Genomic DNA, 27,937 nt, shown 5'->3' with positions numbered 1-27,937 from the left:
GGAGGCACAAGCAGCGCCCGAGACGCAGCCAGGGGCGGGGCGGGGCGGGGCGGGGCGTGAGTCCGGCCCACGTGCCGCGCAGCCGCTCCCCCAGCGGGACGCCCCGGCACACCCGGCAGCTGGGCGGGGCGGGGCTCGGGAGCGGAGCGCGGGGACCTGCCGGCGGGCGCAGGTACGGGACAGCCCCTTCCCCTGCACGGCCCCCCGCCCGAGGCCCCTGCAGAGACACAGCGAGGACATGGCGGCGGCGGCGGCGGCGGTGGCGACCTTGGAGGAGGTGTCTGTGTGTTTCTCGGAGGAGGAATGGGCGCTGCTGGCCCCGGGGCAGAGAGCCCTCTACAGGGAGGTGATGCAGGAGAATTACCAGACCGTGCGCTGGCTGGGTGAGGAGTCCTGTCCCCCGGGGGTGTCACAGGCTGGGTTGGGTTCGGTTCGGGGTCCCTCCCTGCCCCTGTCCCCAGTGTGAGCCCCAGGAATCACTGGCTCCCCTGTGAGAGACTGTCCCCTCCACGGCCCCTCCTAGGGGAAGCAGGTTCGGGGACATGGCAGTGGTGCTGCTCTTCCCACAGCCCAGGTGTCCATGTGCCTCCCACCATCTGCCTTGGCCGGAGGTGTGAGTGGAGGGTGCAGGCAGGAACAGCAGATACCAGAGCTGTGGGGCTGGGTCCAGCTGCTGTTAGTGCCTGCAGGGTACCCCTGGGCCAGTGTGCTGCACCCCTGGGAGGAGGGTGCGGTTCCTGAAGTCTCCATGTGCTTCCCCACCATCCTGGCCATGTTCTGCCTGGGAGGATGTGGGCTCAGCTCAAGAACTGACAGCCAGGCAGTTATTTACCCTTTGAAACCAGACTCTAGTGGTGGAAACAGCAGCGAGGTGCGCCGGTGCGTAGAGAGTAAAGCAAAGCGAGAAGGCAGTGCAGTATCTAGGAGCTAGTGCGTGAGGCACAGCAGTATTTCATTTAGAGATTGCGCAATTAAAGCCACTCACCAAGGTCATGTGCTTGTTGTGTGGGCGCTACAGAGGTGTTATATTGGTACATGCTGATCCCTTCCCACAGATGTGCCAGACACTGAGAATTTAAAAAAAAAAAAAAAAAAAAAAAAAAGACCCACTAGCCTCCATTTGTCTATGGCCATACCACCCTGAATGTGCCCAATCTCGGAAGCTAAGCAGGGTTGGGTCTGGTTAGTACTTGGATGGGAGACACATACTGGATGCTGTAAGCTTTTTGTGAGCCTGGCTAGCTCAGTCAGTAAAGCGTCAGACTTTTAATCTGAGGGCCTAGGGTTCAAGTCCCTGGTCAGGTGAGGTTTCCTCTCCTGCTTGGGCACATTCAGCTGGAAGTTCCTTGGAGATGGCCCATCTGTTGGTTGCTACTCTGTACCCCAGTGGCCTAATGGATAAGGCATTGGCCTTCTAAGCCAAGGATTGTGGGTTCAGATCCTACCTGGGGTAAAGCCTTCTTTCCCTACTGTCAATCTGAAGGTAAATGTGGCTGTGGGCTTTCAAAACCAGACAGGCTTGCTTGAGCAATCATATGCAAGGGGTGCTTTTTGAGACCTAATGGATAAGGCATCAGCCTCTGGAGCTTGGGATTGCGGGTTCACGTCCTACCTGGGTTGATTGTAGGGGTTGATCCTGCTTGAAGCAGGGGACTGGACTAGATGACCTCCTCAGGTCCCTTCCAGCCTTGTGATTGTGTGCAGTGTTCATGCAGGTTCCCACACACTTGCACAACACACAATGACAGTCTCACACTAAAGAACAAAAGTCAAGTAGCACTTTAAAGACTAGCAAAATAATTTTAGGTGATGAGCTTTTGTGGGACAGACCCACTTCTTCAGACCAGAGCCAGACCAGCACAGACTCAGAACCAAAAACAATAATCAAGGAGGATAAACCAGTCCTCCTTGATCACTGTTTTTGGTTCTCTGTGCCTTAAATCTTGAGTCTGTTCTGGTCTGGCTCTGGTCTGAAGAAGTGCGTCTGTCCCACGAAAGCTCACCACCTAATAAATTATTTTGCTAGTCTGTAAAGTGCTACTTGACTGCTTTTTATTTTGATAGTATATAGATAGCACAGCTCCCTCTGTTACCAAAGAACAAAAGCAACTTTAACACAATGAAGGGAAGTAAGAGACACAGGCTAGATCTAGTTGCAGGACCTGAGATACAGGGACCCTTCATAGACAGATGTAGAGCACCAGCGGGGTGATACAGTCCCAGCGATGGAAGAGAGAGTGAGATACAATATTACATCATCCAACAAAAAGCATTTACCTAACGCGACGAGTTGGTGAGTTCTGACCAGAAGGTCACAGCACGGGTGGGGTGAGGCGCTCACAACCATAAGCACCTAAGGTTACTGACGCACACCCCAAATAACATTGAAAAAGGCAGATTTCCTCTGAACTTTTCCTTGCCCTATGACCCATCCTGGTCCTTCTCATCTGCCACTTTTGGCTTCTCAGCCTTGTCCATTTTCCTTCTCCTCCGCTCAGCTCCCCTCAAACATTCGCTTTTCATCTGCTCCGTGCTCCCATCTTCTCCTCCTCTCTCTTGACTCCTCCTCGCACTCCACCCACAAGCTGGCCAGCTGGCTCCTTACATTCGGTATCTGCTAGTCTCTGACTGGCCAGCTTTCCCAGGCTGAGTGCGCTCTGCCTGGGTAGCAGATGTTCAGCCAATCAGCTTTACCTGACGCTCAGTATGTGGCTACCACCCTTATGCTACTGTTAGACGAAGTTGTTTTGTAAGTTGACACTGCTATCCCTTCTTGCCCGCCCCCCCCCGATTTCCACAGGGGTCACTGAGCTCCTCTGAGGGGCGTGTGTTTGTAGTTCCTGCAGAGACCTGGGTGTTTATTGTACCTCCTCACCGCTCAGGGATGTGCTTACCTGGGTGGTTAGCTGACACCGACTGTGCTACCATTCCACCAAGGCCCAGCCCATTGTGGTTCCCAGCCCTTGGCTCACACTGTTAGTTATGCTTAGGGCTCCACACGGCCTCCCCTTCCCTTCCTTGCAGTCTCTGTACAGGAAGATGTTTAACCATGACCTCAGAAAAGATGAACTGAAAATACTCAATGGGCTATACACTGTCTCTTGGCTGTTTTGCTTTATCCATCCATTCATGCCCCACATGTCCAGTGGTCTCCACATTGTCTCATGCAACCTCTGAACAGTTACTTTTCCCCTCCAGTCGCTTTTACAAATCAAATATTGCTTTGTCAGGGTTCAGAGTTGGTTACTGGACGCTGAATGAGATAGTTTTCAATAACACATTTGTCAAGATGCAGTGTCTCTGACTGTACGTCCCAGAATACTCCCCAGCCAATACTCCACATGTGGCCGTCCTGAGCAGGGTGAGATGGAAGGCAACAAGGAGGCTTAGAGACACCGTAGGGTCGTGGATGGGCAGGGAGGCAATGCAATGTGCATTTTCCTCGAGAAGTGTTGCAGGGACTAGGGCTTTTACAACAGGGTTCAAAAAAGGAAGTAGATAAATTCATGGAGCTTAGGTCCATCAGTGGTTATTAGCCAGGATGGGTAGGAATCGTATCTCTTGCCCCTGTTTGTCAGAGGCTGGACATGGGTCACGGGAGAGGGATCACTCTGTGCGTTCCTGTTATGATCACTCCCTCTGGGGCATGTGGATTTCCACTTTCCAAAGCTGATGTGATGATCTGGGCGGAGCGAGGGGAGGAGCTGTGGGTCCCAGATCTCCAGGGCGGCGAGGCAGGGGAGATCATTAGCAACAGCCACGCAGGCGAACATTCAGCTGAAGTGACTTGGAAACTGATTTCTGTGTCTTCCTAGCAGATGTCATTTGCACATTTTCATCCAGCCTGACTGACCCTTCAGCCTGTGTTAAATCCTAGCTGTGTGTTTACCCAGGGTTCCTTCAACCCAAAGCTCTTGGTCCCTTTACTCTGTGCGAGGTGGTGACAGGCGGTAACTCCAGACAGACCAGGCCATCCGGCCGATAGGTGACTGGCAGAAGCAGAACACAAGTGTTATCCCTTAAAGCTGAATTTTATTCAATCTCAAGCACTTGCACACACCTGTGACAGGGGAGTAAAGCGCCCCTAAGCCCTCAGTAATTCCCAAAGGTGCATGTGGCTCTCCTGTGGCAGAGTTGCAGCCTTCCAAGGGCAAATCTTCCATCTGCTGGGGGGACCACAAATACATCCAGTGGGAGTGTCCTCATGAGGCATCTGACTAGCTCAAACTTTCCCTCCCGAGTTCTCCCGTAGCACTGCAGTAACACGTCCTTCGAGGACCACCTGCTGAGAGAGCCACTGCAAAGCTTAGGCAAGTAGCTTCCTTCTGATTATCTGCAAGTGGTTGTTCAGAGCCTGCGTTCCTCCAGGCCCTCCAGACCCACCCCCAGGCACACAGACAAGTGTCTCAGCACTTTCCATAGGGCTCCCATGAGCGAGGATGTGGAGTGAAGCTGCCCTTTTGGTGGCACCCAACGCTCCCCCGCCCCACCTTCCTCCTGCCAAGGCTGCTGCAGGACCCAATTTACAGCTTGCAAACTTGGCTGATTTTAGCTACAAGTACTCAGGGTTTGATTATTTCATTGGTTTGCCAAAATTTGCCTCTCCAAAGGGCTTTATTCTCTCCTCTGGGGAAGGGCTGTGAGGAAGAAGGATGAACTGAGCTTATGGTATTTCAGACTCCCTGTTGTTGTTTGGCCGGGCGTCCCCCACGTTCTCTAGTCCCCTCCAGTGTTTTCCTTTCAGCTCAGCACAGACAATGACTCCTGTCTGGTTCTCTCTCTGTCCCAGCAGGTGAGGGGACACTGCATTAGAACGATGAGGAAAGTCTTCACCTGGAAGGACCAGAGCAGGTGGCTCTATGGGAGATGTTACTGGGGAGGCCTGAAGGTTGTGTTTGTCAGAGCCCTGAGCACAGAGAGACCTGTGAGACGCAGCTTAGTCCAGAAAGGCAGCAGGGAAACCATGCAGGGGAGGGGCAGGGTAACTCCAGCCACAGGAGCAGAGGAGTGAAAAGAGATTAAAGAAACCACTCAACAGACATCCCCTCATCCCCAGGGGTTCTCCACTTGCAGTGAGTGTGGGAAAATCTTCCAATGGAGACAGGCCCTTGTTTTGCACCAGAGAACACACACAAGAGGGAGACCCTTCACCTTGTCTGACTGTAGGAATAACTTCACTCAGGACTCAAAGGTTATTAGCCATCAGGCAACACATCCCACTGAGAAAACATGTGACGGCCCTGACAGTGAGAACAGTGGGAACAGCTTCCATTGGCAATCAAGTATTACTGAACAGCAGAGAAACCACGGAGCAGAGAAGCCCTTCAACTGCTCGGACTGTGGGAAGAGTTTCACCCGGCGCTCAAATCTTAAACGTCATCACGAAATCCACACAAGGGACAAATGCTTTAACTGCTCAGCATGTGGGAAAAGCTTCAGGGAACACTCCCACCTGGTCGCACACCAGAGAATTCACACGGGAGAGAAAGCTTTTAACTGCTTGGACTGTGGGAAGAGTTTCAGCCAGCGCTCGTACCTCATCCAACATCAGATACTGCATGCAGGAGAGATGCCCTACAAGTGCTCAGACTGCGGGAAGAGCTTCACCCGGCGCTCAAATCTTAACAGTCATCACAAAATCCACGCAAGGGACAAAGTCTTTAAGAGCTTTGAGTGTGGGAAAAGCTTCAGAGAACACACTCAGCTTGTAACACACCAGAGAATTCACACGGGAGAGAAGCCCTATAAGTGCCCTGCATGTGGGAAGAGATTCAGCCAGCGGTCTTGCCTTATCTGGCATCAAATAGTGCATGCAGGAGAAATGCCCTTCATGTGCTCCACCTGTGGGAAAAGCTTCCATAGGTGCACAAGTCTTCTTGATCATCAGAGAACTCACACTGAAGAGAAACCCTTCAACTGTTCTACCTGTGGGAAGAGCTTCAGTTGGTGCCCGTACCTGGTTAAGCATCAGAAGCTACATACTCCAAAGACACCCTATAACTGCTCTGACTGCGGGAAAAGCTTCTGCCAGAGGTCAGACGTTGTTAGACCTAGGCGAATCCACACTGGAGAGAAACGCTTCAGCTGCTCTGACTGTGGGAAAAGCTTCAGTCGGCGCTCAAATCTTAAGAGCCATCTTAAAATCCACACAGGAGAGAAACTTTTTAACTGCTCTCACTGTGGGAAAAGCTTCCATCGGAGTTCAAACCTTAGTGTTCACGAGCGAATTCACACAGGAGAAAAACCCTTCAGCTGCTTTGTTTGCAGGAAAAGCTTTAGTCAGCGCTCAACCCTTATTCATCATCAGAGAACCCACGCAGGAGAGAAACCCTTCTGCTGCTCTGACTGTGGAGAAAAGCGCCAGTCAGTGCTCTAATATTAATGGTCATCATATGATCCACACAGGTGTCATGTGACTGGATTTTTATATTGGATATAGAAGCCATTTTAGGTGTCCATCATATTTATTGGCCCCTGGCACAATATTTGGTGCCAATGTGAGGTTTCTGATGAAATCTGAGGCTGCCCTGAATCTGTCTTTGTTACTTATATGTCTGTATGAGGTTTGTATGTTAAGTTATAGATTTTAACTCTGTAGCTGAAATGTTTTATTGCCAAGATTCACAATGGGAGGCGTGATCTCCACCCTGCCCAGGACAATGGACTGAACAAAGGCCCAGATGGCCAATACTCGTATTGGGAATGTGGTACTTTCCTCGTGGGCTGCAACAAATGGCAAAAGTACAGTAACCCACCTGGTCATGTGGTAAGCCATGAGCTATGGGGGAGAAAGGGATTTTCTCTTTGTATAGAAAAGCTATAAAAGTGGCCCTGGCAGGGACCATCTTTGTTCTTCAGTTTCTGGACTATGGCGCCTATCCCTTGAAAGGATGCTTGCAAATATTTTCAAGAATCAGCAGATAACATCACTGGCCTCCATCAATAGTTGTAATTAATGCATGTAAAGTATTGCTTTAAAACGTTTTCTCTCTCGCCTTGTTCTTTTTTTTTTTTTGTTTATAACCTTTAAATGTTTAGATGTAAAGGATCTGGCTTTTGGGTGGTTATTTGGGTAAGATGCAAGAGTACATTGACAGGGGACTGTGGCTGGACCCTTTGGGGCCCTGGAGAATTTGTGTGGAGTTGGTGAAATAGGTTTTAACAACTTCTCACCTGAGTTGGAGGTTATTGGTCTGGGCTGGTAGAGCAGCTGGGAAGTCTGTGGGTTTGCTTGTTTGGCTTCTGGCTGCCCAGTGGGGATGGCAGAGGTACTTTTGTGGCTGGTTGGATTTGCCTTAATGAGAAGAAAATCCCAGCCTGGGGCTGTAAGTGGTCCAGATTTAAGCAAAGATACCCTGGGCTGATTTCCTTAGCTGTGCCCAGGAAGCCCATCATAGCCTTTATTGATCATCAGAGGATCCATGTGGGAGAGGAATCCTTCTGCTGCTCTGACTTTTGAGAAAAGCTTCAGTCGGCATGAAAATCTTTATGGTCATCATATGATCCACATAAAAGAGAAACCCTGCAGCTGCTCTGATTGCGAGAAAGGGCGCTGTCAAAGGTCACACCTTGTTAGGCATAGGAGAGAAGCCCAACAACTGCCTTGCCTGTGGGAAGAGCCTCAGCCAGTACTCGCACCTTATTCAGCATCAGATACTGCACTCAGGAGAGACTCCATACAACTGCTCGGACTGTGGGAGAAGCTTCCATTGGCATGCAAGTCTTCTTGATCCTCAGAGAACCCAAATGAGAGAGAAACCCTTCAGATGCTCCAACTTGTGGCTCTAATCCAGGGATTCCCAACCTATGATGTGCGACCCAAACATGGGTCACCATTAGATTTTCTACGGATTGCGGGCTGGGCAACTACAAGCCGCATGTGGCTCCTTAAGGAGCCATTGGTGGCTCCCACCACTGCCGCCACTCACTCCTCTAGCTCCCAGTCCCTGCCCTGCCACACTGAAATGGAACTCAATTTAATTGGTTTAATGGCTGGCAAGATGGATCTGGCCATTAAACCAATTAAATTGAGTCCCATTTCAGGACCATTTTGGTTTCAGGTGAAGTGCCTCAAGGATCAGGTCTAGGGCTGGTACTGTTCAACATCTTTATTAATGATCTGGATGAGGGGATGGATTGCACCCTCAGCAATTTTGCAGATGACACTCAGGTAGGGGGTCAGGTAGATACACTAGAGGGTAGGAGTAGGGTCCAGAGTGACCTAGACAAATTGGAGGATTGGGCCAAAAGAAATTTGATGAGGTTCAACAAGGAGAAGTGCAGAGTCATTCACTTGGGACAGAAGAATCCCACACACTGTTACAAGCTGGAGACTGACTGGCTAAGTAACAGTGCAGCAGAAGAAGACCTGGGGACTACAGGGGATGAGAGGCTGGATGTGAGCCAAGAAGACTAACGGCTCATTGGGGTGCATTAAGAGAATCATATCCAGAAGATCTGGAGAAGTTATTATTCCTCTCTGCTTGGCACTGGTGAGGCCACATCTTCATGCAGTACTCAAGTTCTGGGCCCCCCAGTATAGAAAGGATGTAGACACATTGGAGAGGGTTCAGCAAAGCAGCAGCAGGGGCAGCAGTGATGTTCCTGTGATGAAGATGGGGGTGCGGTTTGGGGTTCTGAGGGGTTTAAGTCTGGGTGCAATGGGGGGCGGTTTGGGGCTGTGAGGGGATTAAGTGAGGGGCTTTTTCCCCAGGCGAGAACCTCTCCAAACCTCCGGTTTTGGATTCCCTTGGGTCACAAGTCTCACTGAATTGTCAAAATGGGTTGCTGTCACAAAAAGTTTGGGAACTGCTTTTCTAATCTGAATAGTCGTCGTACAGCCCACAAATGAAAGAAGCCCTGTACCTGCCCTGATGGAGGGAGAAGTTTCAGTCAGAGCTGATGGGCTGCAGAACATCAGAGAACCCACGTGGGCCAGAAAGCTTATAATTGTTCTGACAGTGGGAAAATGTTGCGTCAGAGCTCAGACTTCATTGGGTATAGGAGAACCCACTTAGGACAGAAACCCTCTGTGCTCTGACAGCGTGAAAAGTGTGAGTCACCTCAACCAGGCACTGAGCTGTAAGGAAATCCAAACAGGGGCGAACCCCTCCAAGTGCTCTGTGTGTGGCAAGGTTTCCAGTTGGCACTGAAATCAGAATAGACCTCACACAATTCACACCCACTGAGGAACCGTTCAGAGACCCCATGAGCCACTAAGGACAGGAAAAGCCTCAAGTGGAGGTCAGTCCTTGCTGTCCTTCCAATAATCCACACAGGGAAAACCCCTTTAAATGCTCTGGGGTTGGGAAGAGTTTAGTGAAAGCTCAGCCTTCAGCAAACCTCAGAGATCCTCGGGGTAGGGTGCCGGGGTGCGGGAAAGCCTTCTAGCACAGCTCGTCCCGCCTGAGTTGTAAGCACATCCAGGCAGGACGCCCACTGCAGACGTTTGCTAGCCAGGGATGGGCCACACGAATAACATTTTTCCTTATCCCTACAAATCTCAGGGGGTCCGGCGTGGCTCCGTGGCCGCGTAGGGAGGACCTGCACGTTCCGACAGCAGGCGGTGCAGTGTCCTAACGGGAACAGAGCCGTGCAGAGCGAGAGGCTGAGATCAGATTCCCACATCAGGACGGGAGCTGTCAGGAAATCTGAGCGTTTGGTGTTCAGTCACTTCATTTCGGTCTGACGTTCCACACCTAAGCCCACCATTCGCTTGCCTGCTGCGACTTCTCATCCCCCCCCAGTGTTTTAGGCTGGAATCCACCAGTGGACTCGAGCTTTGTGACAGCGAGTGTCGCAAATGTACGACTCTTGGGTACCTGGTATATCAGAGAAAGTGCAGCGCAATCCGCAGAGGGCTGAGTTATGTGATGCAGGTCCTTATAAAATGAGCGAGGAGGGACAGGGGCATTAGACTTGGATCCCCCCCATCCCCCTGCATTTTACAGGGGGCACCACGTAAGCTTGCCTGTGTGGTGTGCTGACGGGAGTGGTCTGTCCTCAGCCCCACCCCTTTTCTGGAAATCGGCGCATATCTCTGTTCCCCATTCATGAGCCATGGAAGCGAGACCATCTGCTGATGAGAGGGCCCCTCCTGTAGATGTTCTCAGAGGCTGCTGGACTCTGCAGTGGTGGCATCTCCTTCCTAGGGCTTGGGCACAAATCCAGGATGTAGGAGACCTATTCAAGTGCCTTCTTGCCTACTTTAGCCAAGGGATCTGTCATTTCTTAGGGGAGCATCCAAGCACCTTAACTCTCAGACTGTCATAGAATCATAGAGTCTTAGCACTGGAAAGGGCCTCAGGAGGTCATCGACACCAGCCCGCTGCCTAAAGCCGGACCAGTCCTGACTAAATCATCCCTAATTATCCATGGCTTTGGGAAGCTGGGACTTAAAAACCTCTAGGGATGGAGATTCCACCACCTCTCTTGGTAACGCATTCCAGTGCTTCACCACCCTCCAGGGGAAATAGGTTTTCCTAATATACAATGTACGCCTCCCGCTCTGTAACTTGAGACCATTTCTCCTTGGTCTACTATCCCTCTCTATTGAGAACAGCCTCTCCTCGTCGGTCACTTGATAATGAGCAGGATGTCTTCATGCCAATCTCCTATTTTTGAGTCCATTGATGGCTGCTCAGACCGATTCTGGAGCCACGGATCTTATCACAGAATGGACAGGTGTTGGGAGGCGCTGGAGGGGCACAGGGCAGTTTTTGACACTTTTCTTCTTCTCTGCCTCTCCTTATCTGCGCTGCTGTGGGACCTCTCAAATTGTGCCACCCCCTCAAGGATTACCATTCTCCAGTGGGGACGCTCTTGGGCAAGGTTCTCCCAAGTGTCACCACTGACGCTGCACTTTTTCACATGCGCCGTCAGCATGTCCTTATATCGCTTCCACTGGCCCCCTGTGCTCCTCTGTCTTTCCTCCAGCTCGGAAAGCAGAATCTATTTTGGGCAGCACTGATCAGACATCCAAACCACATGACCAATCCAACAAAGTTGTTGATAAACGATAATGGCTTCAATGCTGATCATGTTTGTCTTCCAAGACACTAATGTTCGTGCGCTTTTCCTCCCAAGAGATATTTAGGATTTTCCTGAGACAGTATTGATGATATTGTTCAAGTGGTTTCAAATGACACTTGTACGTTGTCCAGGTTTCACAAGCATATGGTGGTATTGGAACAACCATTGCATGGTACACAAGGAGCTTTGTCTCGGGATAGATGTCCCAGTTCTTGAAGACCCTTTGTCTCAGGCAGGCAAAAGCAGAACTTGTGCGTCTCAGATGATACTGGATTTCTGCATCAATGTCAACTTTTCCAGCAGTTCTCCACTGACTTCAGTGGAAGGTCCTGTCGGTGAAGGTTGGTGGAGCATCGTGTTCTTTTTGATGTTCATTGTGAGGCTGAGATTCTCGTATGCTTCAGTGAAGGCACCTAAAATGTTCAGAAGGCCTGTGGGAGAAAGAGCAGCAACCATGTTGTCATCTGTGTACTGGAGCTCCATGATCCAGGCCATGGAGATCTTGCTTTTAGCCTTCAGTCTCCTGAGAATGAAACGCTTCCAGTTCATTCTGTAGCCAGTCTTCGTGCCATCTGGACATTTGCCATCAATGAGGTGAAGGTTCATGGTGATGAAGATGCAGAACAGTGATAGGCAATGATGCAGTCTTGCTTGACTCCCATGTTGAACTCAAAGGGGTTGCTTTGGGATCCACTGTTGCTCAACACTGGGACAATCATGTTGTCGTGAAGCAGCCTTGAAATGCTAATGAATTTCTGTGAGCAGTTGGTCTTTGAGAGGATGGTTCACAGAATGTTGTGACTGACTGAGTGAAATGCTTTGGTCAGGTCAATGAAACTCATGTGTAAGGCTTGGTTTTGTTCATGACATTTTTCTTGCAGTTGCCGGGCAGTGAAGATCATGCCCACTGTTCCTGAGAATGGCCGGGGGCCACACTGGGATTCTGGGAGAATTTCTTCTGAGAGTGGCAGGCATCAATCTGCAAGGATTCGAGCTATGATTTCCCCTGACATTGCCAGGAGAGAGAAGCCATGTTTCCACCGTCCAACCTGTTGCCATCCTTGAAAAGACGAGGATCAGTGTGTCTGTGAAATCTTTTGTGGCATCTGCTCCCTATCCCAGATCTTGAGAATCAGGAGGTGGAGCCATTTGTGGAGTTCTTGTCCCCCTGCTTTGAAGTCTTCAGGGGGGAGTCCCTCTAGTTTGGTTGCCTTGTTGCTTTGATGGCACCTTAGACCTCACCTACCCTCACTCAGGGTAGGAAGTGTTGCGATATCATCTCTGGGTGGTTGCTGAGGGATTCAGTCAAGGGATTCTAGGACCACGGTGCAGGGGCGGTTCAAGATCTCATTATAATGCTCCCTCCCGTGAGAAGCAGTGACTTCGTTGTCTTTCAAGAGTTGGGTACCATCCTTTGATCTCAGGGGATTGATGCCATGGTTTCTTGGTCCATAAACACCTTTGGTAGTGTAGTAATGAGAGCTCCTAACAATCAGGCTTGGTGTAAAGCTAAAGCCCTGAACAGTGAAGGTAAAAGTACTTCAAGACTGAACAACTATGCTGACTGAAAAGTCTTGCTCATAGGAATGTGGCAGAAACAGGGCCGCCCAGAACACTGCCCCAAAAGACCAAGCACTGTGATACACAAACACATTCCAGCAAGGTAACAGGACATGATGTATGGTACCAGGACCCTCCCCATAGATAACAGCTTAGCACCCAGGTGCATTCAGACCCAGGTTCAGTACAGGGTCATTATGACAGTGACGTTTCGATGGTGCCAACATCTACAAGTTAGTAGGTGCCATATGACTACATCAAGGGGTGTCAACTTATTACACGTAGGGGAGGCTCCTGGGATACGTAATATACATGTAAGCTGTTTGTACCTGGGTACAAAAGCATCACTCAACTGTGGCATGCCAGGTGACCTATGTGATGACAGAGGCTTCATGTTCCTAACTGAGTCACGCCTGTGGTCACAGCATATGCATAATAATAACTTGAGATACACATCTCATAGGGCCAGGAGAACTGAACTTACAAGTCTGAGTCAGAGGCCAATGCTCAAACCACTGAGCTAACCCTCCCCACAATGTACCCATGTAAACTGTTGAGATCTGTCTAAGGCCTTCAGGGTGTTGGAGCCCAAGTGTTATTGACACTAAGCCTAGTTCCAGTTCCTTCGTACTTCCCTTGATTTGTGGTTATTGAGGGGACCTCAGACGTCTGCAGTGATCAGAGCCAGCCTGGCATTTGGAGAGGGAAATTACACATGCAGCCAAAGGTCATCAACACAACAGGGAGGAGAACAGATGTCCAGACACCACACTGGTAACAATATCTTCGTACATTCGTGAACCCCCCAACCGCTGATCTGGTGAGTAAACGAGCTGTCTGCTGTAGGAATCGTGATCTAACATGGCAGAAAACTTAGAGCTAGGGAATCCCCCGTACAACCCCTCCCTTAAAAATCCCCAGAGTTCAATGAGACATGGACCCACTGGATTGCCAGCCAGAGCAGGGGAAGCGGGTGAAGGCATTTGAATTTTAAAAAGAAAGTGGGGACGCTTGGACTGGCCGATCTAAAGCAATGATAGAAACGGAAGCTCGAAAGAATAGTTAAAAAAAAAAAAAAAAAAAGCAAAAAATCCAGACCTTGCACATGCTGGAATGAGCTGTTTTATACAACATACCACTCTGCCTGCCTCCAAAGGGAAGGACCGTAGAGAGAGGAGGTACAATAGTTAACACATCACTGGAAAGTGCTAACCCTGCGGACTGGGTCTGCAAACATTCCAAACAGATAATATTTTTCTCCTTTAATTGATTGAAAACAGCTGCTAAGAACTTGCAAAAGAAAAAAATAATTGTGCCATCCCCTGTTATCAAGCAACAGACTGCTGCTGGTTTGACAATGCCGGCAGAGTGGGGACAGAAATAGAAACAGGAGGCCTTAGACAAATTAAAAGATGGAACTGGGGACAATTGTAATTGATGCTGCATGGGGGACATGTGGCATGAGCCAGATGGACCTTCTTCTATTGACCCATGGGCACAGGCTACCGCACTAAAACCACTACCTTAATATAAGAACCGGGTTTTGGAAAAATCTCTGCCAAAACCAGATCAATTCCTGTTAAAATGGGAAGCGCCCGGGGAAGGAGAGAGTCAGCCTCCTCGCAGTTACCACCCCAACTTACTCCTGAAGGATCCCCTGTGAAATGACTATTAAAAGAGAGAAACCAAACTGCCCGGGAGGAAGGGGATGTCTTTAAAGAATGTTGGTTAAATGAGGGAATATGGTAACAAAGTGTTTGATAAATAAGTCAAGGGCACCTCGAGCCAGAGGGTTAAAAGACAGGCTCGAAGCGTTAAGAAGTAATGAATTAACTGCTTTAGGTCTCCCCCTTCCTCGAAAATTGTGATGAGTTTTGGTGTGGTTGCATGAAGGTGCACAACTCTTAAAGACAATAGAAATTAATATTGCCTAGAAACCAGCGTTACACAGACTTTATTGGAGCCCATAAGCAGCCAGGCTCTGAGTTTTGATAATAACATTGCTCAGATGGGTAAATGTGTAACTCAAAAGCATTTTGAACGCTCTGGTGCCATCGCTGCTCTGAGGAGTAGCAAGGCTGCCAGGAGAACCTCCTGCCAAACAGGCAGACATGATTCAAACTTACCTTAGGCTAACAACCAGGGAAGCAGATGCAAAATATTGATATTAAAAGACTGGGAGCACTGCCCCCGGAGTGCTGGAATGAGTGAATGTATGTCGTGAGATTGGAAGTAAATCTCTGCCTTGCAGTGCCTGGATGGAAAAGATGGAAACTGCCTTTAAGCCACAGGAGAGAACCCCTGTAGCAGCGACTGTGCCTGCACTACAAGATAAAATTGAATTTCAAAGAGTTAGCTCAATATTAAAGTGTCACTGGCTTCACAGTTAATATTATCTCCATTTATTGAGCCAAAATGCCAATTACAAAATTTTGATATTACAGATTGAGTAAAGGTGCAAATCAAGGCTAGTGTGGAAGTGCCATGCCATCAATTCACACTTATTAGCCTCCAGCCATGTCCTGTATGTATCCCACAAAACTGTGTGGTGACCCTCCATATATGGCCACTTTGCTGTACTCTGCTCTTCATCTAAGTGCGCAGGAAGACGGTCACAAGAAGCCCACAAAGTTTTGATTGAATTGGAATTGGAATTCAGCCGCCCAGCCCTGCAAATATAAAGGGCGCCCATTATGAAACAGTTCCTTTGCCCTTCGCAGCGCACCGCCTCGGAAGCCATCACACCGGATTGGTAGCAATTGCATCAGTAGCCATCTACGCGATTGTGAGCACTTACGTTCGTGATCTGCCTCGTTCTTCTCAGGGTCACAAGAGAACCCCAGCGTGGAGCCACCAGGAGATTCTGGATCTTACTGCTATTTGGGGAGACCAATGGGTGGCCAAGGGAGACATGGCCATTTATGATTATGCAGTGTGAGATGACTAACTGAGGTTACCCCCAGGATTCAATGCAATGCTGGTGAAATAACTTTGTGGAGCCTATCAAAAAGTCTGGGAAGTCAACCAGTGGTTGGGGCAGCTCTACGGACATGCCGCTGTTATCAACAGCTGCATGTGTTTATGGGGAGTGTCTCCACCACAGAGCCCAGACTGATTTACAACACTTGTGGAGGCCCTGGTATGGACTTCGGGGTGAACCTGGAGGAGCTGGGTGGCCCGGAGGAAAAGAGCAATGGCTGTAATCCAAACCTTCCTCACCCTCCCCTCCACCCAGCTTTGATCACTGGGGACGATTGCTCCAGGAATTGCCAAAAATTTTTTTCTCTGCCACAGGACACCTGGTGGCTTCCCCTGCTTTGCAACTCTCCCCGTCCCCCGAAAAGCAGACAGTTGCTCATAGCTTACCACGTCCCCAAAGAAATATGCTGGAGAAGTGATGGCAAGTGGTGTATTGTGAAACGCATGCTTACTGTCCCATCCTTAATAAGCCATCAGTGGCCTTCAGAAAGGCAACTTTCCCTGATAGACGCAGACCCATTCATTCCACTTCATAGTGCATTATGTGAATTGTATCTTACTCTTGACCTTCATGTTCCAGAGCCAATGCCCAGCACAGCAGAGAAGAACAGAAGATGAAAGAAGTACAAACAAGATCTTATCCTGCAACATATGGAAAAGACAGAGGCAGAGCACACCAAGCTGAGAAAAGATGCTGCTCAGTGGTGTCATAGTACAGCTGAGTCGTGTCGGAGTCAAGCTGAGTTTAACCAAGGAACGCTCGACTTCCATCAGCAGCAAGAGGCAAAGAAGAGCGAGGCCGCAGCAAAACTCGTAACAGCAGTTAGAGAGCAAACGGAGCTCCTGCGCTCCCTGCTGCAGCTGCAGAGGGACTCCGAACACAGCAGTGCAGGAGCTGATGCCTGCCGGCCAGGGTCCCCCAAGGAGAGGTCACCCACCCCCTGTTGTCATGGACCTGCATGCGATGAGGGAGAGAAAAGTTAGCCTGCTGCTCCAGCCCCAAAGGCCACTGCAAAAGGCTATTCAAGCACACTGGAAAAGGCTTCTTTTCCCAACCACTTCAACCTCTCCTCCCTGCAAAATAAAATCTTTCCTTTGAGCTCAGTGTGATTTCATGTCATGCAGGAGTTGGCTGGCGGGGGGGGGAACAAATTAAACCAGTCAGTGGGTGGGGAGGGCTGAAGGCACAGCTGCCCACTGATACGCCCAGGTCCACAGCGTATGTGTGGCTGACAGAACCAGGCAGGCTGGGGAAGGGCTGGAAGCACGCTCCCAGGTCCATAGCAGATGTGTGGCTGAGGGAACCGGGTGGTTGGGAGGGGGCTGAAGGCACAGCTGCCCACCCACATGCATTCTACTTACTGCAACTTAACCCCTTCCCATCAAGTAAGAGCAGTCATTCATGAAGACAGGGTATGATTTATTGGCATTATGTCAGAGGAATACCTGGGTAGCATGTGCGTTACCGATCAGTCATTAAGTTATTTTTTAAAGCATTGCTTATTGCTGCTGCCTCAGCGTGGTTCCTGGTGGATGGTTGTGTAGGTGGCTGTGAGTAAGCCCTGCATACGGCCTCTACTTCAGAATTCCAGACTGATGGGAAAGTCTGCCCCCTGGATTCACATATGTTGTGCAAAACAGCACACGGTGTAATCACGGCGGGGACATGACCTTCAGAAAGGTCCATATGTGTCAATAAACATCTGAACCTCGCTTTTAAATAGCCAAAGGCGCATTCCACCACCATTCTGCACCTGCTGAGTCTGTGATTGAAGTTTTCCTTGCTGAGGTCCAGGGCTCCTGTGTAGAACTTCATAAGGCAAGAGAGCAGAGGGTAAGCAGGGTCGCCCAGTATAATAATGGGCATCTCCATGTTGCCAGTCATGATTTTCCAACTGGGGAATAAAGTCCCATCCAGGAGTTTTCTGTACAGTCCAGAATTTTGGAATATGAGCACATGGTGAACCCTCCCTGACCAGCCAACGTTGATGTCAGTGAAATGACCTTTGTGATCTACCAACCCCTGCAACATCATTGAAAAGTGCCCCTTTCAGTTTATAGCCTCTGAGGCCAGGTGGGCTGGGGCCATGATGGGGATGTGTGTGCCATCTATGGCCCCACCACAGTTAGGAAAGCCCTGGGCAGCAAAGCCATCCAGTATTGCCTGTACATCTCCCATGTCAAAGTCTTCCTGAGGAGATGCCGACATATTGCATGGGCCTCCTCCATCACCAAGGACCCCAGTGTCGATCTGCCCACCCCAAACTGATTTGCCACTGATCGGTAACTGTCGGGGGTTGCAAATTTCCACAGTGCAATTGTCTCTTGCTTCTGAACCATTAAATCCAGACTCATTTTGGTGTTGCTGCGCTTAAGGGCGGGCGCCAGCATATTACAAAGTCCCATAAAAGTGGATGTGTACATGTGAAAATTCTGCACCCACTGCTGGTCGTCCCAGGACTCCAGAACAATGTAGTCCCACCCATGCGTGCTGGTCTCATGAGTCCAAAGCCACTGCTCCACTGTCAGCAGTGCATCCAGGGCAGCCAGCAGCTCTGAGTTCTTGGACTGCAGTTGGGAGATTTGCTCTTCCAAAACATCGTCGTCAGCAGCACCATTATGATACTGAACTATCACCGAGCTTTGTAATTGAAGGAAATATTGCATGACCACCAGTGTAGCTGCCGAAACGATGTGTGCTATGATTTGGAGCATTTGTGGATCTCTGCTTGCACTGCAATGCCGCAGCAGGAAATGGCGCCACCTCCGGTTCTTTTTTCGCATAGTTACTGGTGCTCTGAATTCTGGGACACCAGTCTGAAACATCCACAAGCAACCAGGACTAAGGCACTGTGGAAAGGTACCCACAGTGCACTGCTCATGCTGTCCAGCTTGCACGGGGCAATGGGGATATGGAGACTCAACAGAAAAAAGATTGGTCAAATTTCAAGAAGCTTTGTAGACACTTAATACGAATTCATAATATCAAGGTTAAATAATCAAATGTATTAAAAATTGAATTTATCTTGTAATATAGCTGCAGCCAACGTTAAAAACTCAGCTGTAACAGTAACTCTCTCCCCGTGGCTGCAGCTGGGGTCGGAAAGATTGTGGAATGGCAAGAGGCAGAGGAGCGAGTTGAGAAAATGAGTGGGTGCTGCCTGAAATGTTACAACAGGAGAGAATGAGAAGCTGCAACCACAGCCTACAAGCCTGCGTGATTAGCAAGAAATCTAAGTAGTCAGAGGAAAAAGCTGTAACAAAAGCTGCTCAAGTGAATGTGTTAACTCATGAATTGAATGATCCTGTTGGGAGTGGTCTAGTAAGCTACCTCTGCGGCTTGGTGCACAAACCATGCTGGAGAAGGATGCTGTTTCTGCGGGACAGAATTTGATTGAAGCAAAACTATTAAACGATTGGGAATAATTTTAAATTTTCCAAATATATGTATTAAAGAAATTCTTATTGCAACTAAGGAAACTGATGATGCAACTCTGATCCCAGTGGGACTTGCTACACAGATTATAAAAGCAATAAATTGAAGCAACCCCCACCCCCACATTGGAATGTCTGAGCAGTAAATTCCCTAGAATACTGGGAAGGTGCAAACCTGGGTAAATTTAGAAAGGGAGGTGCCTCAGTATATTAAATAATAGCCCAGGTCCCTGGAAGCTAAAAAGTCACTAAAACAAGTCATTAAGAAAGTGAAAAAATTAAAACTAATCCACAGTATTCAGTACCTAATGCAGCACCTATTTGGCTAGTCAGAAAACCTGATGGAACATGAAAATTAACTATTTAACAGAGGGTTAAAATAAAACCATGAAGCAGGGAGCTCCTGTAGTAGTATCCCCTGAAATCAACTGGTTTACAGTGCTTGCTATGGCAAATGGATTTTGGCATTTACCTCTAAATCCAGAATCTAAGTATTGAACAGCCTTGGGATTTCAGGACGTGCCAGACTGATGGGATGTTTTGCCTATGAAGTACTGTGATTCACTCACTCTTTCACGCCGCTGTAAAACATAAGCCGAAAAAGAAAGGATTGTTGCAAACAGAAAAATAAAACAGTATGTGGATAATACATCGGTGCTCAGTGAAACTGAGCAAAACAAAACTTCTAAACTGTGGCCAAAAGTACTGTGTAAAATTTAACCCTTCCAAGTCCCAGATTAAACAAACAAAAAAAAAAGTGCAGCCTCTTGGGCTCCAAGTGAGTGAAAAGGGAAGGTCTGCTGACCACAAGATAGTTAGATGTTTGTGAATCTTCCAATGCCAATACACATTAATCTGGGCCTAAGCAAGAATGGAAAGTTTAAAAACCGACAATGCATTCCCCTTTCTATTGTATCCTAGAGTAAAAAAATTCTGTTTCGTTAGTATACTCACACAAAGTATAGAAGCTTGAAAAAACCCATACTGCATACTACAGCAGAGCATTAACAGCTCCAGAAAGTAAATTGGACTCTGTAAACAACCTGCTGCCAATGAAAGGGGAATAATAACTTCTCTAGATGTGCTGGAAACACTTCTCCTAATGCACTCCAATATGCCATTAGCCTTCTTGTCTACAAGGGCACACTGTTCTGTCACATCCAGCCTCTCATCCACTGTAATCCCCACATCCTTTTCTGCTGCACTGCTGCATACCCAGTCGGCCCCCAGCCTGTAGCAGTGCTTGGTTGTTTTCCGTCCCAAGTGCAGGACTCTGCACTTCTCCTTGTTGAACCTCATCAAATTTGTTTTGGCCCAATCCTCCAATTTGTCTAGGTCACTCTGGACCCTATCCCTACTCTCTAATTTATCTACCTGACCCCCTACCTGATTATCATCTTCAAAATTGCTGAGGGTGCAGTGCATCCCCTCATCCAGGACATTAATAAAGATGCTCAACAGAACCAGACCTAGAACTGATCCTTGGGGCACTTCACCTGAAACCAAAATGGGACTCAATTTAATTGGTTTAACGGCTGGATCTCTCTTGCCAGCCATTGAACCAATTAAATTGCGTTCCATTGCAGCGTGGTAGGGCAGGGACTTAGAGCTAGAGGAGTGAGTGGCGGGAGCCACAAATGGCTCCTTAAAGAGCCACAATCAGCTCAGAGCTGCCCAGACCCACAATCCTTAAAAAAAATCTAATGGTGACCCCATGTTGAGGTCACGACCCATAGGTAGGGAATCCCTGGAATAGTGTGACAAGTTGGAGCAGCTGAAGGGTTTCTCTCTCATTTGGGATCACTGTGGATCAACACTTACATACTGATGGAATATATTCCCACACTCCAAGCAGGTGTAGGGACTCCCTCTTGCATGCAATATCGGATACTGAATAAGGTCTGAGTGCCAGCTGAAGCTCTTCCCACTGGCAGGGCAGTCGTTGGGCTTCTCTCCTGTGTGGTTTCTCCTGTCCCTAACAAAGGATGAGCTTTCACAGAACCTTTCCCGACAGGCAGAGTCAGTTGTAGGGTGTCTCTCTTATAGGGACCATACGATGACCATTAAGATTTGCGTGCTGACTGAAGCTTTTCCCCCACAGTCAGAGCAGCAGGAGGGTTTCTCTCCTGCGTGGATCCTCTGATGATCAATAAGGGCTATGATGGGGTTTCTGGGCACAGCTAAGGAAATCAATCCAGGGTATCTTTGCTTAAATCTGGGCCACTTACAGCCCCAGGCTTGGATTTTCTTCTCATTAAGGCAAGTCCAGCCAGCCACAAAAGTACCTCTGCCAGCCCCACTGACCAGCCAGAAGTCAAACAAGCAAACCCACAGACTTCCCAGCTGCTCTACCAGCCCAGACCAACAACCCCCAACTCAGGTGAGAAGTTGTTAAAACCTATTTCACCAACTCCACACAGATTCTCCAGGGCCCCAGAGGGTCCAGCCACAGTCCCCCTGTCAATGTACTCTTGCATCTTACCCAAATCACCACCCAAAGGCCAGATTCTTTACATCTAAACATCTAACAATTTATTAAAAAAAAAAATAAAGGTGAGAGAAAAATTGTTATAGTGATAATTTCCATTCATCAGTTACAGCTATTGACGCAGGCCAGTGATTTCATCTACTGACTCTGGAAAGCCTTTGCAAGCATCCTTTCAAAGGAGGGGCCCCTGTTCACAGAGACTGAACTTATGAGGACTAAAGAACAAAGATGGTCGCTGCCAGGGCCCCTCTTCTAGTTTTTCCGGTGCAAAGGGAAAATCCCTTTCTTCTCCTATAGGTCTTGGCCGACCACATGGTCGGGTGGGTTACTGCAATGTTGCCATTTGCTGCAACCCAGGAGGATAGTACCACATTCCTGACATAAGTATTGGCCATCTGGGCCTTTGTTCAGTCCACTGTCCTGGGCAGGGTGGACATCACGCCTCCCACTGTGAATCTTGGCACTAAAACATTTCTAATACTGCTACAGAGCAAAAATCTACAACTTTACACACAACCATAACACAGACATACAAGTAACAGAGATTCAGAGCACCCTGAGCTTTCATTAGAAATCTCACATGGCCTCTAGCACAATATTTGGTGCCAATAGATACAATGGACACCTAAAAGGGCTTCTATATCCAATATAAAAATCCAGTCACATGACACCTGTGTGGATCATAGGACGACCATCAATATTAGAGCACTGACTGGCGCTTTTCTCCACAGTCAGAGCAGCAGAAGGGTTTCTCTCCGGCGTGGGTTCTCTGATGATGAATAAGGGTTGAGCGCTGACTAAAGCTTTTCCTGCAAACAAAGCAGCTGAAGGGTTTTTCTCCTGTGTGAATTCTCTCATGATCACTAAGGTTTGAACTCCGACGGAAGCTCTTCCCACAGTGAGAGCAGTTATAAAGTTTCTCTCCCGTGTGGATTTCAAGATGGCTCTTAAGATTTGAGCGACGACTAAAGATTGTCCCGCAGTGAGAGCAGTTAAAGAGTTTCTCTCCTGTGTGGATCTTAAGATGGCTCTTAAGATTGGAGCGCCGACTGAAGCTTTTCCCACAGTCAGAGCAGCTGAAGCGTTTCTCTCCAGTGTGGATTCGCCTAGGTCTAACAACGTCTGACCTCTGGTGGAAGCTCTTCCCACAGTCAGAGTAGTTATAAGGAATCTTTCTAGCATGTACCGTCTGATGCTTAACCAGGTACGAGCGCTGACTGAAGCTTTTCCCACAGGCAGGACAGTTGAAGGGTTTCTCTTCAGTGTGAGTTCTCGGATGCTTGAGAAGACTTGTGCGCCTATGGAAGCTTTTCCCGCAGTCTGAGCACTTGTAGGGCATCTCTCCTGCATGCAATATCTGATGCCGGATAAGGCAGGACCGCCGACTGAATCTCTTCCCGCAGGCAGAGCACTTATAGGGCTTCTCTCCCGTGTGAATTCTCTGGTGTGCGACCAGGTGGGAGTGTTCCCTGAAGCTTTTCCCGCACTCAGAGCACTTAAAGACTTTGTCCCGCATGTGGATTTTGTGATGTCTATTAAGATTTGAATGTCGTGTGAAGCTCTTCCCGCAGTCCAGGCAGTTATAGGGTTTCTTTCCTGTGTGGGTTGTCTGATGATCAAGAAGACTTTTGCGCCGAAGGAAGCTTTTCCCGCAGTCTGAGCACTTGTAGGGCATCTCTCCTGCATGCAGTATCTGATGCTGGATGAGGCAGGAGTGCCAGCTGAAGCTCTTCCCACAGTCCGAGCAGTTATAGGGTTTCTCTCCCGTGTGAATTCTCTGGTGTGCGACGAGGTGGGAGTGTTCCCTGAAGCTCTTCCCGCACTCAGAGCAGTTAAAGGGTTTGTCCCTCGTGTGAATTTTGTGATGACTGTTCAGATTTGAGCGACGGGTGAAGCTCTTCCCACAGTCCGAGCAGTTAAAATGTTTCTCTCCCGTGTGAATTCTTTTGTGTGCGACCAGGTGGGAGTGTTCCCTGAAGCTTTTCCCACACGCCGAGCAGTTAAAGCATTTGTCCCTCGTGTGGATTTTGTGATGACGTTTAAGATTTGAGCGCCGCGTGAAGCTCTTCCCGCAGTCCGAGCAGTTGAAGGGCTTCTCTGCTCCGTGGTTTCTCTGCTGTTCGGTAATACTTGATGGGCAGTGGAGGCTGTTCCCACTGTCAGGGCCATCACACATTCTCTCAGTGGGATGCGTTGCCTGATGGCTAATAACCTTTGAGTCCTGAGTGAAGTTATTCCTACAGTCAGACAAGGTGAAGGGTCTCCCTCTTGTGTGTGTTCTCTGGTGTAAAACAAGGGCCTGTCTCCATTGGAACATTTTCCCACACTCACTGCAAGTGGAGAACCCCTGGGGATGAGGGGATGTCTGTTGAGTGGTTTCTTTATCTCTTTTCACTCTTCCGCTCCTGTGGCTGGAGTTACCCTGACCCTCCCCTGCATGGTTTCCCTGCGGCCTTTCTGGGCTAAGCTGCGTCTCACAGGTCTCTGTGTGCTCAGGACTCTGAAAAACGTGGCCTTCAGACCTCCCCAGTAACATCTCCCATGGAGCCATCTGCTCTGGTCCTTCCAGGTGAAGACTCTCCTCATCGTTCTCATGCAGTGTCCCCTCACCTGCTGGGACAGAGAGAGAACCAGACAGGAGTCATTGTCTGTGCTGAGCTGAAAAGAAAATGCTGGGGGGGTGGACAAGAAATTGGGAGACCCTCCCCCCAGCTAACTGCTGGGGAGGTTGAAATACCATAAGCTTAGTTCATCCTCCTTCCTCACAGCCCTTCCCCAGAGGGGACAATCCAGCCGTTTGGATGGGCAAATTTTGGCAATCCAGTGAATAACCAACCCCCCAGTGCGTGTAGCTAAAAGCAGCCAAGTTTGCAGGCTGTATAGCGGCTCCTGCTGCAGCCTTGGCATGACCAGCCTGGCGGGGGGGTGGGTGCCACCAAAAGGGCAGCTTGACCCTACATCTTCCCTGATGGGATCTCTATGGAAAGTGCTGAGACACTTCTCTGTGTGCCCGGGGGGTGCCTGGCAGGGCCTTGAGGAACGCAGGCTCTGAACAATCACATGCGGATGATCGCAAAGCAACCTCTTGCCTAAGCTTTGCAGTGGCTCACTCAGCAGGTGGTCCTCGAAGGATGTGTTACTGCAGTGCTAAGGGAGAAGTCGGGAAGGGAAGTTTGGGGTGGTTGGATGCCTCGTGAGGGGCTGTTTAAGGACTCTTGCTCTGCACGCATTTTGTGGTCCCCACCAGCAGATGGAAGATTTGCCCTTGGAAGGCTGCTGCTCTGCCACAGGAGAGCCACACGCACCTTTGGGAATTACTGAGGGCTGGGGTGTGCGCAAGTGCTTGAGACTGAATAAAATTCAGCTTTAAGGGATAGCACTTGTGTTCTCCTGCTTCTGCCAGTCACTATCGGCCAGAAGGCCTGGTCTGTCTGGAGTTACCGCCTGTCACCACCTCACACAGAGTAAAGGGACCAAGAGCTTTGGGTTGAAGGAACCCTGGGTAAACACACAGCTAGGATTTAACACAGGTCAATTATGCATTTTCATCCAGCCTCAGTGACATCTGCTAGGAGGACACAGAAATCAGTTTCCAGGTCATTTCAGTTGATTGCTCATCTGTGTGTGGGTTGCTGATGATCTCCCCATCCCCGCAGCCCTGGAGATCTGGGACCCACAGCTCCTCCCCTTGCTCCACCCAGGAGATCAGATCAGCTACACAAACTGAAAATCCAGATGCCCCAGAGGGAGGGAACAGAACAGGGAATCTTCCCTCTCAGATCCCTCTCCTGTGACTCATTTCCAGCCTTCGACAAATGGGGGAAAAGGACACCGTTCCTAACCACCCTGGCTAATAGCCTTTGATTGACCTAACCTCCATGAATTTATCTGGTACCTTTTGAATCCCGTAAATGTCCTGGTCCTCACAATACTTGTCAACAAGGAAAACATATGTTTGCTTTGCCTCATGGCCCCACAAACATCTCTAAGCCTCCTTGTCAGCCTCCATCTCGCCCATCTCATATCTACTCATGACAAGGTCACTGGGTGGGGATTATTTTGGGCCGTACAATCAGAGACACTGCATTTGACACACGTGTTATTCAAAACCATCTCGTTCAGCATTCGGTAACCAACTCTGAACCCTGACAAAATAATATTTGATATGTAAAACCAATTGGAGGGGAAAAATAACAGTCCAGAGGTTGCATGAGACAATGTGGAGACCACTGGACGTGTGGTATGAATGCACAGATGAAGCAAAATGGCCAAGAAACAGTGTTTAGCCCACTGCGTATTTTCAGTTCATGCTTTTCAAAATGATGGGTAAATAGATGGTTGGGGTGCGAGGAGGAGTCGAGGGAGAGAAGGAGAAGATGGGACCAAACACCAAAGTGGAAATTTGAGGGGAGCTGAGGAGGAGGAAAATGGACAAGTCTGAGAAGCTGAAAGTGGCAGATGAGAAGGACCAGGACAGGCGAGAGGGAAAGGAAGAGTTCGGAGAAAATCTGCCTTTTCCAATGTAATTTGGGGTGTGCGTCAGTAACGGGAGAGGCTTACAGGCGTGAGCGCCTCACCCCACCCGTTCCATGACTGTCTGGTCAGAACTCACCGACTGTTTGTGTTAGGTAAATGCTTTTGTTGGATGCTGTAATATTGTATCTCACTCTCTCCTGCATGGTAGGAAGATCTCCCCTTTCCATCGCTGGGACTGTATCACCTTGCTAGCGCTCTACATCTGTCTACGAAGGGTCCCTGTGTCTCAGGTCCTGTAACTAGATCTAGCCTGTCTCTCACTTCCCTTCATTGTGTTAAATAAACTTTTGTTCTTTAGTGTGACACTGTCATTGTGTGTTGTGCACATGTGTGGGAACCTGCACATTCTCAGCATCTGTGGGAAGGAATCAACGTGTACCAATGTAAACACACTAGTACCCACACAACAAGCATATGACCTTGCTGAGTGGGTTTAACTGTACAGTCCCTAAATAAAAAACTGCTGTGCCTCACGCACTAGTTCCTAGATACTGCACTGCCTTCTGGCTTTGCTTTATTCTCTACACGGGCACACATCTCGACTGTTTCCACTACAAGAGTCTGGTTTCAAAGAGTAACTAACTGCCTGGCTGTCAGCTCTTGAGCAGAGAGCTGGGCCCACATCCTCCCAGGTTAGCAGCAATAGCCTGCTCTGCAGAGACCTCTGGGTCAGGGACAAACACCCTGGTAATAGCTAGGCAATTCCTGTAGGGGAAGCCATCACCTTTTACACAGCTGGGCCAACTACACTGATAACCAATTAATGGTGATACACAAACGTATAGGGAAGAGCACTGGGTCCAAACTTTTGAGATACCATAAGAGACTTGCCCAAGGTCACCCATGGAGTGTGTGCCAGGGCAGGAACAGACCACAAATCCCACAAGAGAACTGCTTCAAATGCACGAAGCGCTGTCCTCACGGTCATCCAGCACAGAGCTACCCCCCACCGAATGCTGACAGGGCGTGAATTTCCTCACCCACCCTCCCTCAGCCCCTCTCACTGGTAGGAACCAGCACCTCACAGACAGGAAAGGACTCCAGGAATCGCACCCTCCTCCCCTCTGGTACCCACCGTTCCTGCCTGGAGCCTCTCCACTCACACCTCCGGCCAAGGCAGATGGTGGGAGGCACATGGACACCTGGGCTGTGGGAAGAGCAGCACCACTGCCATGTCCCCGAACCTGCTTCCCCTAGGAGGGGTCGTGGAGGGGACAGTCTCTCACAGGGGAGCCAGTGATTCCTGGGGCTCACACTGGGGACAGGGGCAGGGAGGGACCCCGAACCGAACCCAACCCAGCCTGTGACACCCCTGGGGACAGGACTCCTCACCCAGCCAGCGCACGGTCTGGTAATTCTCCTGCATCACCTCCCTGTAGAGGGCTCTCTGCCCCGGGGCCAGCAGCGCCCATTCCTCCTCCGAGAAACACACAGACACCTCCTCCAAGGTCACCGCCTCCGCCGCCGCCGCCGCCACCGCCATGTCCTCGCTCTGTCTCTGCAGGGCCGGGGCTGCTGCGGAGCCGGACGCGGGGGCTCCGCGCGTGGCAGGGGAGAAGGGCGACGGGCACATCTCAGCCGGGCTGGAAGCCGCTCCGCGCCCCCGGCTCCCCACACCCGCTCCCTGGGGCAGACGCGGAACTCGGGGCAAGCGGCCGAGGCGGAACATCCCCGGGCAGCCGGGGACCTCCGAGCGCCTCCCCCAGCGCCGGGCAGGCTCCGCCGCGGCCTGGGCCGGATCTCGGGCCGAGGGTGACCGGGCCCGGGCGCGTCTGTCGGGAGAAGCGGCCAAAGGCGCCGCGCGGGGCTGCGGAGCACCAGGGCCGGGGGCGGCCGAGCCCGGAGCTGCGGAGCGGCCGAAGGAGGCGGGGAGGCAGAGCGGGGGGCGGGGTTAACCCCCGAGCTCCC

At 49.8% G+C, this 27,937-nt stretch overlaps 2 protein-coding genes, 1 long non-coding RNA gene and 2 other non-coding genes across 12 annotated transcripts in view; 4 read left to right on the top strand and 1 right to left on the bottom strand.

Annotated features, from left to right (window-relative positions):
- Window positions 1–56: 56 nt before the first annotated feature.
- The window catches only part of LOC142025008 (uncharacterized), a 35,131-nt gene continuing 7,250 nt past the window's right edge, over window positions 57–27,937 (top strand). The window contains exon 1 of the long non-coding RNA XR_012648572.1: window positions 57–172. This is a non-coding gene — a long non-coding RNA (uncharacterized LOC142025008). The remainder of the gene's footprint in view (window positions 173–27,937) is intronic.
- LOC142024928 (uncharacterized) lies at window positions 100–16,679 on the top strand. Of its 4 annotated transcripts, none has more exons than XR_012648532.1 (2): window positions 100–383; window positions 16,151–16,679. XR_012648532.1 is itself a non-coding variant. In XM_075017284.1 (2 exons), exon 2 carries the CDS (start codon window positions 5,570–5,572, stop codon window positions 6,374–6,376), a length of 807 nt encoding a protein of 268 aa, XP_074873385.1. In that variant the 5' UTR covers window positions 100–383; window positions 5,183–5,569; the 3' UTR covers window positions 6,377–7,004. The 4 variants fall into 4 exon arrangements, 3 of the variants coding, with proteins under 3 accessions (XP_074873385.1, XP_074873383.1, XP_074873384.1); XM_075017284.1 differs by lacking the exon at window positions 16,151–16,679 and adding an exon at window positions 5,183–7,004; XM_075017282.1 differs by lacking the exon at window positions 16,151–16,679 and adding an exon at window positions 4,793–7,004.
- TRNAK-UUU (transfer RNA lysine (anticodon UUU)) lies at window positions 1,233–1,305 on the top strand. Its single transcript has one exon. It is a non-coding gene; the product is annotated as a tRNA-Lys (tRNA).
- TRNAR-UCU (transfer RNA arginine (anticodon UCU)) lies at window positions 1,381–1,453 on the top strand. The gene has a single exon. It is a non-coding gene; the product is annotated as a tRNA-Arg (tRNA).
- LOC142024760 (uncharacterized) lies at window positions 11,968–27,906 on the bottom strand. 5 transcript variants are annotated; one of them, XR_012648520.1, is made up of 3 exons: window positions 27,362–27,906; window positions 19,478–24,106; window positions 11,968–15,260 (listed from the first exon to the last, which is right to left on the bottom strand). XR_012648520.1 is itself a non-coding variant. In XM_075016961.1 (2 exons), the coding sequence occupies exons 1-2, from the start codon at window positions 27,696–27,698 to the stop codon at window positions 22,194–22,196; spliced, it is 2,247 nt and encodes a 748-aa protein (XP_074873062.1). In that variant the 5' UTR covers window positions 27,699–27,906; the 3' UTR covers window positions 16,963–22,193. The 5 variants fall into 5 exon arrangements, 1 of the variants encoding a protein (XP_074873062.1); XR_012648519.1 differs by lacking the exon at window positions 11,968–15,260 and adding an exon at window positions 16,963–18,946; XR_012648521.1 differs by lacking the exon at window positions 11,968–15,260 and adding an exon at window positions 16,963–18,387.

This window comes from Carettochelys insculpta, chromosome 22, assembly GCF_033958435.1.
Source record: "Carettochelys insculpta isolate YL-2023 chromosome 22, ASM3395843v1, whole genome shotgun sequence".
NCBI lineage: Eukaryota > Metazoa > Chordata > Testudines > Carettochelyidae > Carettochelys > Carettochelys insculpta.
The sequence above is the reverse complement of the archived record's forward strand: the minus strand, read 5'-3'. Positions and strand labels throughout refer to the sequence as shown.